At 48.9% G+C, this 12,472-nt stretch overlaps 1 protein-coding gene across 10 annotated transcripts in view; it reads left to right on the top strand.

The window, feature by feature from the left end:
- RBFOX2 (RNA binding fox-1 homolog 2) overlaps positions 1 to 9,807 on the top strand; it is a 252,771-nt gene extending 242,964 nt beyond the window's left edge. For 8 of the 10 annotated variants that reach the window (XM_040985307.1, XM_040985298.1, XM_040985316.1 and 5 more), the window contains 3 exons: positions 7,373 to 7,461; positions 7,796 to 7,868; positions 9,185 to 9,677. In XM_040985307.1, the coding sequence (XP_040841241.1) occupies positions 7,373 to 7,461; positions 7,796 to 7,868; positions 9,185 to 9,239 (217 nt within the window). In that variant the 3' untranslated portion in view covers positions 9,240 to 9,677. Of the gene's footprint in view, positions 1 to 3,228; positions 3,306 to 7,372; positions 7,462 to 7,795; positions 7,869 to 9,184 lie in introns of all 10 variants that reach the window. The other 2 variants (XM_040985269.1, XM_040985337.1) reach the window with 2 other exon arrangements.
- The last annotated feature ends 2,665 nt before the right edge of the window (positions 9,808 to 12,472 follow it).

The following is a 12,472-nucleotide window of genomic DNA, read 5'->3' as shown; positions in this document are numbered from 1 at the left end:
GTTCTCTCATGTCCTTATTTTACAATCTAAGATTTGTTGTGAGAGATTTTTTTGTACATATCAAAAATCCTGTTGAATTTTCTGTGTCTGTTAGCCAGATCCCCTTGCCAAGCAAAAGAAGAGCATTCTCCATGAGCTTGCCAACATCCTTTTCTTACCAGGAGCCCCTTGTAATGTTAACATCATTGATTTGTTCCTAACTTAAGGTACTTGGGGAGGGGGGGAGTTGATTGCTAGTGCTGAAATAATATCTAAACTCCCTAATGAAAAGCAGGAATGCACTATGAGAAAGGCATAATGTAGTCCTAGTTTCTTAAATCATATATTCCATATGTGAGGGAGCAAGGGTTGTCTCCTGAAAACACTGCCATTTACCTAGAGTCAGCCTGCTTCTCTGTGCATTCCCCATCTCTGGAACTCTCTCAGGGTATTCAGTTCTTGTTGTTTCAGGAACGTGGATGAGTAGAGTTATTCTGTAAAAAATGCACTGAGCACACTAAGCCAGAGCCTCAGACACACAGCAAAGGGAAGCTGGGTTTGCTCAAGTTCTATCAGTTTAGGCTCCTTTCCCTGTTTGGTGGTAGACTGTGACCCCTGCTAGCCTAGCTGCCTGCTTTCTGTCTGTCTCTTTCCTGGCCCCTTCCTCTCTGGAGCACTGCCCTCTCGCAGTTGCACCCGAGGTCTACAAAGAGGCTTAGGTGATGGGGCTGGGAGGGTGTGTCCACCCATTCCCTTTTGTTTGGACCTGTAGAAAAGGTATGGTCCACCCCTGTTAGCATTGTAAGTGGGTACCCAACTGCCCCCATCCTCCTCCTGTGAAAAGCATGCTTGCATCCAAAGGAAAGAAAAGGCTGGTGTGCCCTCAGCGGGCATTTTGTATGATTGTTTTCCTTCCACAGCTGTGTTTTTGAACTGCTCTTCCTGTGTTCTGTTATAGAATAGTCTTACAGGAACCAATCATTAGCGCTAAAATACCTCAGGTAGGAGTGCCAGTGTGACCTGCCAATCAATCAGATTGTGGATTGCAGTGAAAACATTGAATTATACTAACCATTCCAGCTCCACGTTAGAGATGGGAACAGAGGCTTTTTTGGACAATCAAGACTTGTGAGCGTGTGCTCTAAGCCCTGCTATCTCAGCAGTGCGCACAGCCACAGTGCCCACTTGGCAGCACTCCCTCCAGAAGCCAGCGCTCCCATGCCAGTGCCTCCGAGATGTGCCAGCATGTTCTATGCCCCGTCCCATCACTGCCACTCTCTTTTACTTTGTCACTCACAGTTGCCCCTGGTGTGGAAACTGTTCCTCTGTATTGGATAGCTTAGCCGTTGGGGACATTTTGTTATTGTTGTGAAAGATTGAAAATAGGGAGGAAGTGGAGCTCTGTCTAGAGAGGAACTGAGGGAATTCCGCATTGGGCCTCAGGCTGCTGTCCTGGTAGCAACTGGACTGTGCTGCTCCAGCTGTTGGGAATTACCTGAATACTCTGGAGCCTCTGGGCCTGGGCCAGCGAGATGGGCATTTCTCCTCCTTCCCCCTGAGAAGGCCAGCGAGGCATTTGGATGGTACCTCACTTGATAGAAGGTCACTGATAGCTGACTAGTAGAGAAAGAAAGCAGCAATGGCCTTTCACCGTCCAGTTAGATGCTCTGCTCGTGTGGCTACCCAGCAAGGCTAGAAATGAACTAATCTGGGGAGAGTGGAAGACTCATTAAAGATCAACCCCCATGTCTCACAGGAGTGGTGAATACAAAATGCCACATGAGCATAGCAAAATCTTCCCTGACCCCAATTTTAAATACGAAGATAAAATTTACTTTTCTTTTAAAATTATTCATTAAGACTTTTCGAGGTATTTAAGTGTCAGTCAAAATGAGTGATGAGATCACCGTGATGTTTTTGTATTCTGGTCTGTGTTATTCCCATTTAGCCAGAGGTGCCATACTACCACATCAGAGCTCTGTAATGTCTGCTGGAGCTCTGCTTCCAGCTGGTGCGTGCAGGTGTGAGGGTGACAAGGGTGCCAGGGCTGTCTGGGGACCGGTAGAGTGGGTCCCAGAGGCCAGCGTGAATGCCTCCCTGGCTGGAGCAGCACTCCGCTCTGCTCTAGTGATTCCAGGCAACACACCTGCCGTCCCCGCCCCCTCGGCTGGTCTGCACTCCACATGTAGGGAACAGCTGTCATTTTGTCTGCTGGTCTTGAAATACCCACTTTCTTCCGCAGTGTCACATAATGTCATTGTCTCCCAGGGAGAATCAGGGGGTGTCTTGACATCACATGCTCACCAAAGTCCTGTTTTGATGTAAACTTAAAACCAAAATGAATAGCTTTGAAGGCTAGGTTAGAGTCAAGGCAAGGCAAAAGTCTCCCAGCATGAGATTAAGCCGACAGGCAGCTAGGGATCAGATACACAGGGTTGGTATTTGGAATCCTGTCTTTGAAACACAACTCTGGGTTTTTCCCTGCCATTTTTCTACACAGAAAAAATGTTGTGGTCCATGTGGCAACTTTGTAAAATTGTAATGAGATGACAAATTGATTCAGAACAGAGTAGAGGAGCCCGAGGTGACCTTGAGACCACAACAACTTCCAGAGTCGTTACAGGAAAGGCCCTGAGGGGCAGCAGCTTGGCCGGGTGCTTTTGTTTTGCTTTTTGTTTTGTTTTTTTTTTTTAAAAAGCTGGAGGCTGAAGGCAGATCTACCTGACAGATATGTGTGAACAATAAACTTCTGAAATCCAGGAGGTCTCTCTGGTGTTGACAACGAACACAGGAGTGCCGCAGGCAGGGTGGCAGGTGAGCAAGAGGAGTGACGTAGCACTGGGCTGAGTCAGTGGGACCCAGTAAGAGTCACACAGAGCAAGAGACAGAGGCAGCAAAAAGCCTTTGTCATGGGGCGAGTGTGTCTGAATCAGGCTTAGCCGTGCCAGATCCGTCCGACTCTCCAAGTTGCCCCGAGCTGTCCTTGTGTGCCCTCCTGCATTAGGGTGTGCTGTGGCCATGCTAATCCCCATTTTTGTTTTATTTCACATCACACACAGATAGAATCTGCAAACTGCTTCAGATCAAACAGGTCTGATTGTGTGTAAATACATATGTTCTTCATTTTTATTAATGGTTGCTTCAGTTTTGCATCAGTGCATGGTTAAAAGCAATACACATCAGCTATTTCATGACTTCATATCTCCCAATGAATTATTCCTCCTCTTTTTTGTTTGTTTGTTTGTGCAGTCAGCTGAAGAAATGTTAACATCTCACTCTAAATCTCTCAGTGGAGTCTCTGTTCCCTTCTCTGATATAACAGATGGGTTACTGCTTGTTATAATTATTAACATTGTGGTGTGGGCCAGGGCTAGGGTGGGCAAGATTGACTATTTCTTTGGGCTGGGGCGGGGCCAGCCATTAGGGTCTGGAATGTTAACTCCAGTGGTGACTGACTGTTTCCGTAATACCAGGTCTTTGTGGCTGCACGCTCTAGTAATTGAGGCTGTGTACTTCACCAAGCTTGTTGTAGAGCCTAGGGCAAACCGCTGTCCCAAGAGAATGCTGGGATAGATAGAGTTAGCCAATCCGAGTCTGACCGTGGTGATTTTGCTGGTGGTTTTAGCTCCAGATGTTGGCATGCTTAGTTTTTAATGTGATTAATAAATGTGGCGCCATTTCCCCTCCCCACGCCTGAGCCCCCTCCCCCACTCCTTCCCACCTTTGTTCTTTTTGAAAAACTTAAAAACAAGTAATGAAAACCTTGGTGTTTCAAACTGCACTTTGTTCTCATGTTCCTTAGAAACCTTCAGATTGGCTAGTAAAACTGCAAGTTGAAGAAAACAGTTTCTCACTCTGGATCTTGACTCACTCCAAAATCTAAAATAGATAGCAATATGTCTCAATTTTCTCTGGCCTGCAGTTTGTGATAAATTTCATTGAAGAACCAATTCAGGCTGCCACAGACATGCTTTGGAGTAAGAATATGTATAAGAAACATAACAGCATGGTGCACAGCTGAGCTATTTGAATTTGGGGGTAGCCCTTGGTGAGTTTGCAGGATGTTCCCTCCCCATCTAAACATAGCCATGCGGAAATGCCCTCCTCAGACTGCTGATGTGGTTTATCCTTCCTGCTGATGTCTTCTCGAGCCTTCTGGAGAGCTGTTTGATCCCCGTCCCATTTTCCTGGGCTGGCATGACCGAGAATACTGCTATCTGACTCCAGACTTGGAAGGAGACTACTCTGGGGAGAGCTCGCCTGTCCTTCCCTCAGTCCCCTCACTTGTGAGCCCCTCGGCCCCCAGGGTCCTGCCCTAAGCACCCTCTACCTTCTGATGGCTTCTGGCAGGCCAAAAAAGCAAGGGCAGAGGTCTCTGTCATGGGCTTCCTTGGGGGCTTCCTTGTTTTAGAGTTAGTGGAGCGCAGCTCAGAGCCTGGAGTGAACAGAATGTTCAGAGTCTATGAGGCAGTCTGCCCCGAAGCCCACCCTCTGAGGAGTCCTCTGTGCCTCTGCCCTCTGGCTGTGCCCAAGTGGTAAAACATTCTGCCTGCCTCAGTAAACTTGAACCAGCATTTAGCTGCTTTTTTTTTTTTTAAGAATTATTTTATTGGCAAGTCAGATTGACAGAGAGGAGGATAGTTAGAAAGATTTACATGCTGGTTCACTCCCCAAATGGCCACAACAGCCTGCAGCTGAGCTGATCTGAAACCAGGAGCCAGGAGGCTTCTTCTAGGTCTCTCACATGAATGCGGGATCCCAAGGCTTTGGGCCGTCCTCAGCTGCTTTCCCAGGCCACGAGAAGAGAAACGGAGCACCCAGGATATGAACCAGCACCCATATGGCATCCTGGTGCATGTAAGGCAAGGACTTTAGCCACTAGACTACTGCGGCAGCCCCAGCATTTAGCTGCTTTTATTACCTTACCTTTTAAAGTGTTTATAGGTGATTGTCGTATCTGAAGGAGTACCAGAGGCAAACCACAGAATGTTCTAGTGCTGCAAAGACACCTCGCTGGAGCTGCCCTAATGACCCGCTGAGGGCCTCCTCGACTTGTGCCGTTAGGGATCGCTCCAGCCTAGTCCACAGAAATTACTGCTGCCTCATTTCTAATTTCATTCTACCTTTTTAAAAAGTGAAAAATGTTGTAGTATTGAGATACAAGGGTACAAGGGATCTTCAAAATGTTTAGGGGAAAAATATATAGAAACATATGAAAAAGCTATACAAGGATTTTTTTTTTTAATTTTGCACCAAAATCAACCTCTTTTATTTCCATTTTCTACCAGCTCTTTGAAAGGCCTCTAGGGAGCTGGTAGGAACGCGTCCTCTTTGCCTCCCAGGGGAACATCTTGTGCCCGGCCCCAGCCATGACCCTTTCCTTGCCGGTGTTCTATGATGCTCTGCAGAACTGCCTACTTCTCTGACTCCCCAGGGAGGAGTTTGTAACTGAGAAGGACTGTTCACCGTGCAAGCACCTCAAGGACCAGAGGAGGAGACACAGGTGGCAGCAAGCCAGGCTCCTCTAATGCCCCTGGAGCAGCTTCGGAGGGAATTTGCCTTGCAGTGTAGTTCCTTCAGTGAGAGAAACTGGAAATTACGTTAAAAAGGGAGCGGGGTGAGGAAGCTTCTTTCTTATGTAATGTACAAATATTTTCAAAGTAAGATTCACCAGAATAAAAAGATGCAAGCTTAGAAAATGCCGTGTCTCAAATGGCCAGGAAGAAGTAGGGTTCCATGAAAAATACTTGCTTCGCATCCTGAGAGCGATGCCCATGTTTGTAGACTTACAAAAATTGAACTTCAGAAGGAACAGAAAGTTTCAGATGCCCATGAGAAGTGGACACATTTAATCTATAGAAATAGCTGAGATTATTTGTAAGATCATTTTCTTGACTTGTAAATCCTCACATAGGTTTTTCATAATATGTGTTTTCCATGAGCTTTTCAAAGATCCCTTGGGGCTCTCCTTTCTTCACTCCTGAAATGGTGTCCAAATGGACAGGCTGAACATCATTTTTGGGAGCAGTAAAAAAACAACAGTAAAAAATTCATGAGTTAGATTTAGATGAATTGCATGGATTCTAAAAGGATAGCGACAAAGTAGCATTGACCACTTCGTAACCAAGCTCCTGGCCTGTGGCCCTGCTGCTGTGGTGGTCTCTGACAAAGTCTGTGAAAGGAGCCTGTGTGATTCCACACTTGCCCTGACCACACCTCTGCAGGGTTCAGCTCATCGAAGCCGAGGGAGGAGAGCAGGGACGAATCATTGGGTTTGAAAGTCTTTAGGGCTCAAAGGTCATTTGCACCATTGGAAAGAAAGCTCTGGACCCTGCTTTGAGGTTGAAGGAAAGTTTGTGCAGTTCAGTGATGGGGTCGTGGTCCCTGATATGTATCAGGCCAGCCAGGGTCTGAAACATGGCTAAGGGTTGACTGACTTGCAGCATGAAGCACCAGTGGTTTGCCTTGTAGGCCATGTGCTGTGTCAGGACTACTTCCAAAAGCAGGTGCAAGCTGCACTGATTCACAGGTCACTTTGCCCACCCTGGCACTGTGGTGCTCCTTCCTAAATGTTGCTACATCATCATGGCCTCTTGGCAAAGCTGTCCCCAGCTAGATATAGCAGAGCTGGGGCAGACTCCATTACATGCAATGGTCTCCACTCAGTGACTAATTGTGTGGACACACCAGAGAATCTGAAGTTGACACATATCCATTTAATACAAATCTATTTGCTTGAACTCTGATTTATTTACATTTTTTATCAGAGTTCTCCCAACTTTCTGTAAATCGTTTCCTTGGTTTCTTTTTTCTTCTTTTTATTTAAAAGGTGGAGAAAGAGCATGAAAGCTGGCTTCCAGCTACTGGCTCACCATCCCCCCCACCCCCATCGCAGGACCACAGCAGCTGGGATTCTAATGCATATCTCCTGGCTGGACAGGACTCAGTTCCCAGAGCCATCTCCCCATCTCCCAGGATGCACAGTTGGAGTGAGCCAAGCCAGGACTCGAATCCCGTTAGTTCCACAGGGATGTGAGCGTCTCAAGCAGGGTCTTAGCCACTGCCCTAGTTGCCTTGCCCAAGATTTTCCCTTTGGAAAATTGCAGCAAAGACTAAAGTAAGAAAGGTCCAAACTCCTGAATTTCCATGTCCAGTACAGTGTACCATGTCACAGATTGGAAGGCAAATTGCTACGCTGAGTGGAGCCTTACTTTCTCTCAGAGCCAAAACATGCAGACCAAGGCAGTTTGAAACATGCTGTTCCCATATGTGTGTCTGTGTTTGTGTCTGTCCCTGTGTCTCCATGTGTGTGTATGTCTGTGCCTGGGCGAGCGTGTTTACCTGGCCCTGGGGGGAGGCGTGTCTGTAAAGTCGGTTCTCTTCTCTCCTGTAGGGTGGATATGCAGCCTACAGATACGCACAGCCTGCTACTGCAACCGCAGCCACAGCCGCTGCAGCCGCCGCCGCTGCTTACAGCGATGGGTATGTAGAGCAGGAGGCCGTGAGCACCGTGCCACGCTTTCCCCAGACGCCAGCCCCCTCTCCCGCCTGTGCCATCCACAAACACGGCTTCGTCTTCTGTAACTAACAACAACTCCTCCTCGAATATAATCCTCATCACCTCTAGTTGATAGTTGTCACTCAGAATTTCTCAGTTACTGCATTTGGGAGTAAACGTAAAAAAAAAGACTCAGCACATTCTGCCAGTTTTCCTGCTAACTGCCGAGACACCAGGGGTTTAGCACAGTTGCCCCTTATGTCTCGTCAAGCCAAGCCTCTGTGCCATTCAGCCTCTGACTCTGCTTCTTCTTTGCAGTTACGGCAGGGTGTACACAGCCGACCCCTACCATGCCCTCGCCCCTGCCGCTAGCTATGGAGTTGGCGCTGTGGTAAGTATGTAGACCCGATTCTTCTAGAGTCACCTGATCCTTTCCAACTTGTTCCTGCTTATGCAAAAGATCTAGGGAAGTGAATTGGACCCTCCCTCCACTGCCAATGTATTAAAGCCATGTGGCTCTGTCTTATATATTCATGTCATGCTATGGGCCACATGGCCTGGCTAAGGGAGATATAAGCAGTGTTCCCAAGTCAACTGCTGGAGAAACAAGAAGACAAGTTGATGTCTTATTACTGGCTCAAGCTTCAGGTGCCTGCCTGTGCTGTAGTGTTGCTAACAGGAATTGGGATGGGGGGTGTAAGGCTCTCCAGTTCTCACTGAGAGCCTTTCCAAGCGCTTGTGCCGAAGCATAGCTTCCCTGCCCAGGTCTCCTGGAGGTGCCCCCAGAGTCAGCAGGAGAGGCCATTTGGTTCGCTTATTCCCTCCACAACAGTTGTGGCAAAGCTTGGTGATTTCCTGGCAGTAGACATCCGTAAGCACATGTGGAGCCATTCGCCTGCCCCTACCCCGCCATGAGAATCCTTGCCGCAGCATCCTGTGCTGGCAGACACCACATGCCACTGGCTCCAGCAAAGACAATCCCTGGCCTCGTCTCCCCCTCCCCCACGTGTGTGTGTGTGGATACAATTGTCAGAGAAAGGAGGCAGAATTAACTGTGAAACTCGGGGCCCGTGGGGTAAGATGCTCCAGATTCCTACAGGTGACCCGTAACCGGGTCCTGGGCAACAGAGGTGGGGCACACACTACAAGGGCAATGGTGGACATTCCTGAGGTTTTCTCTGAAACCTAAATGATTATGTTCTAGATGGGAAACTGCTGATTGAAGACTTCAGTCGTCCAGCAGACTCACAGAATAGAACAAAGGAGAGTTTCTGTTTCGGTGATCAGAATCCCCCACTATAGATACGAGTTCATGTACATCAGAACACCATCTGGTCAGAGTATTTTATAGATGAAAAAGCAAATAGACCTTCCTAAATGTTGACTCAGGTTTGGGTACAAAACCATCTTAAACAGAGGTGTACCCACATGTGCTAGGCAGTGGGAGGAGAGGCCGTTAGCACCCACATGCAGTGGGCTGCAGCAAAGTGCACTTGGCAGAGCCGAGTGGGCACAGTGCCAGGCCCCTCCTGGGATTCCTGATGACGCAGTGAAGTTGACTGTCACCTGTCGGCTGAGCCCCTCTGTGACAGTCCTCAGAGCTGCAAAGACAGCTTTCTTCCCAAAACTTTGGTAGGACATTTTCTTCATTGCTAGTGTTTTCTTTCACCAACCTCTGAATTGTTTTCATGTTTCTGATCACTGCAGGCGAGTTTATACCGAGGTGGCTACAGCCGATTTGCCCCCTACTGAAGTGACGTGAGAGACCCCTGCGAGTGGGACAGCCCCCAGTTCATGAGGCCTGGCTATTGCAATATTTACTAGTAGAGGAACTCTATAGCAAGATGAAGAGGAAAAACAAACAACAACAACAACAAAAAAAGAGAGAATACTTTTTTATACCTCACTATGTTCTTTGAATATGTATTTTTTTTCTTTAAATTTCTGCTTTTAATTCTTTTGTTCCAAAGATTGTGCATTTTTTCTTTCTTTTTTTTTAAACTGTGGTAAAAAAAAATAATAATAATGCATTTCCATGTCTGTATGTCCGTGCTTAGCTTATTCTGTCAATCATGGAAGAGGAAGTGAATGAGGAAGGAGAGACAGATGTTAGGAGCTGAGGAATGCATCTGATTGGAAACCAGATGGACCAGAGCGGTGCTGGTGCTGGGCAGCCAGGGCACCATCTCTGCACAGCAGCATCTCCTGGTCTGCTCAGTGTCTGGGTTTTGGCAGGCCGTTCTGATTGGCTGTGGCTGGAATCCACCTGCTACGGGATAGAAATGTCTGTTTCGGAAGCAGTGCATGCAAAAGTGTGCTTTCCTCTCCTCTTCCCTCCCTGTCTCCCTCATTCTTTTTACAATCATCCTACATACACACCCAGCCTGAGACGGTTGGCATAGTTTTTGGAATTCTGGTGTTGATCTTTCCAAACACGCTCTCAGACTGTGGATGAAAAACACCTCATTAGGAAACAGATCTCACAGTGAACTCTGGAGTATAAAAAAGATCACTTGTTTTCCTTTCGGTAATCCTGGCCTTCCTGCCAGGCTGCTTCCCCTTTAACTGACCCGCGGCTCAGCTCTTCTGTTCTTCTATTCACGTGCTGCTCCTGTGTCCTCAAGATTCAGGAATTTAGGAGCCAGGGACAGGAAGATAGAGTCATCCAGGGCCAGAGTCCCCCAACTCTGTGGCTCTGGAGGTGGATGTGAGTGCTAGCAGAGTGTTGAACCATTGCAAAGGCCGAGGAAGAGAAAAGGGTGTTAAATCAAACTGTCCTGCTGCTTCTCGCGCTAGAAAATCAGTACAGAGCAGAAAGCTAGAGTGAAGAACCTGCAGGGGCAGAACGGCCCAGCGCCAGGCCGGCCGTCCTGGGAGTGTCAGTGAACAGGACACGTCAGGACAGCCAGAGCACACTGTGCTCGCTCCAAAGCCATAGGAATTCCAATTTTCCAGAGCCTCTGGGAGTCCCTTCTCTGCCACAGCCTTCGACACTCCGCCTGCCCCAGCCAGCTTTTCATGAGCCTCCAAAGATACCCGGCTGAGCCCCTGTGCTTCTGGGTTCACCTTAACTCTACAGCCCTGTGGTCTGGGGCACTCCTGAGCCTGCTCCCTTCCCACAGGGGAGGGAGGGCTGAGATGGCAAGGGGCTTCCGTATTGCAGTGTCCACCCCAGAGTCCCTGCTGTCACAGTCTGGCTTTGCTTTAATGATAATCCAGACAGGAGAGAAAGTGCTTCTCTTCTAGCGGTCGTTGGGGAGAACTGAAAGGGGCGAGGGTCGCACAGCACTTCCTCTGCGAAGGCATTAGGAATCCAGAAGAGCACGTCTGCCCTGCTCCATGGTCGATCCACATGGGTACCCGGGTGACCCTTCACCCAAGGCAGAGCTGCTGACGGGAGTGATGCAGTGACGTGGCCTTCCTGTTTTCCAAGGGGCTGCTTAGACTCTGCTTATTCCCTCCCACCTCCACAGGTGTAATTGACTTGTCCCTGAATTAAAATGACTGACATGTGACAGCAGTGAGCCTTTTTGGCAAGCCACATGCTGTTTCCCAGAGGGCCCAGTCTGATGTGCACGAGCCCATCTCCTAGCCCTTGGGAATTCTCTCACCCCTCTCCCCGGGTGAGACGTCCGGGAGCCTAGAAAGACCCCAGCAGCCAGCCAGCTCATGAAGGACACCCCAAGCCAGAGTCTACTTTAGTTTCTATTGGCATGTATATAAATATTTTCTTGAGAGGTGTGGGATGAGGCACAGTCTAGGGATGAGGGCAGGGAGGAGTTTGTTTTCCTTTTATTTCAAGGCAGGTCTTTAGCTGAATAAGGGAAACTGGGAAAAGTTTTGGGTCATCCCGAGCAGGGCCCGCCCTGCGCATGCGGGGAGGCAAGGCTGGGGTTAAATGATTGTGTGCAGAGCAGAGGGATTCGTGCCCAAGGCAGAGTTGGGGCTGCGGTCCCTGTGAGAATTTCAGCTTAGCTGGTCCTGGCTGCGGACCCCCAAGTGGCTTTCTGCTGCATTGCCAGGCTTGGCACCGAGTGTCACTTCCTCCAGCCCCCTTCCTTAAGCAAGATGGGATGGAGTTCTGCTCTCTACAAAAGGGGCTTTGGTTTCCAATGGTCAGAGCTGAGAATTGGGGCTCTTGTAAGCATCTGCATTTCACCTCTCAGCTTCCCCTCCCCAACTGTCCCCAGGCTTGAGCTGCACTGTTTATGTGCCCCGACTCCAGTTCCGTCAGGTTAGAGAACAGAGTCAGCACGGCCGGTGCGTTGGAGGATGCTGGCAGGGAATTCCAAAGGGCTGCCTGAGCCACGACAGGACACAGTGCTTTTTGCTTCACGGCTGTACAGCAGCCACACTTCCCATGGGACACGTCTTCCTCCCCGAAGCCCAGAAAACTGCCCTTAGTTCTTTTCCAGAAGCCCACGAGCCATCCAGCTCCACCCCATGCTGGCACTTGTGCTGGCACCATTATCTTCCAGCAGCTGGAGGCCAAAGCAAACCCATTGTTTTCGTTTTTTTTTTGTTTTTTTTTTTTTCTTGAAGTGGACTGGGCCTCAATTCCAGTTGGTGGGGAGCTAGAAGAAGATCTAATCCAGAGAAACCAGCAACAGCAGCTTTCCCTCTTCCTTGGGGTGCACTGGTCTCAGCTTCTGCTGTCCGTGAGCTGTAGTGCCAGCTCAACTTGTAACTGCCACCCCAGACTTTGCAGGAAGGGCATGAGATGCCATTTCCTCTGGGAGCAGAGCCCTGTTTAGGTTGCTCTGGAAAGCACTGGGGCAGCGAGAGAAGGAAAGGGCAAGCTGCAGGTACCCTGCCCCTCCACCAGGCCCAGCTGGCTCTAGCGTGGTCACATTGGGCAGCAGAGCAGGTGGCCCACACACAGGAGAAGGAAAGGGACGCGGGCAGTGGGCAGGGCCATGGTGTATGCAGAGCAGAAGTTAACCTGTTTGCACTGTTTCAAGATAGGAAAACATTAGTGGGCAAGGTGAGCGTCAC

The sequence above is a fragment of the Ochotona curzoniae genome, unplaced genomic scaffold (assembly GCF_017591425.1).
Source record: "Ochotona curzoniae isolate NIBS_2020 unplaced genomic scaffold, NIBS_Ocur_1.0 contig_1014, whole genome shotgun sequence".
NCBI lineage: Eukaryota > Metazoa > Chordata > Mammalia > Lagomorpha > Ochotonidae > Ochotona > Ochotona curzoniae.
This window is presented reverse-complemented; position numbering and strand designations above follow the sequence as displayed.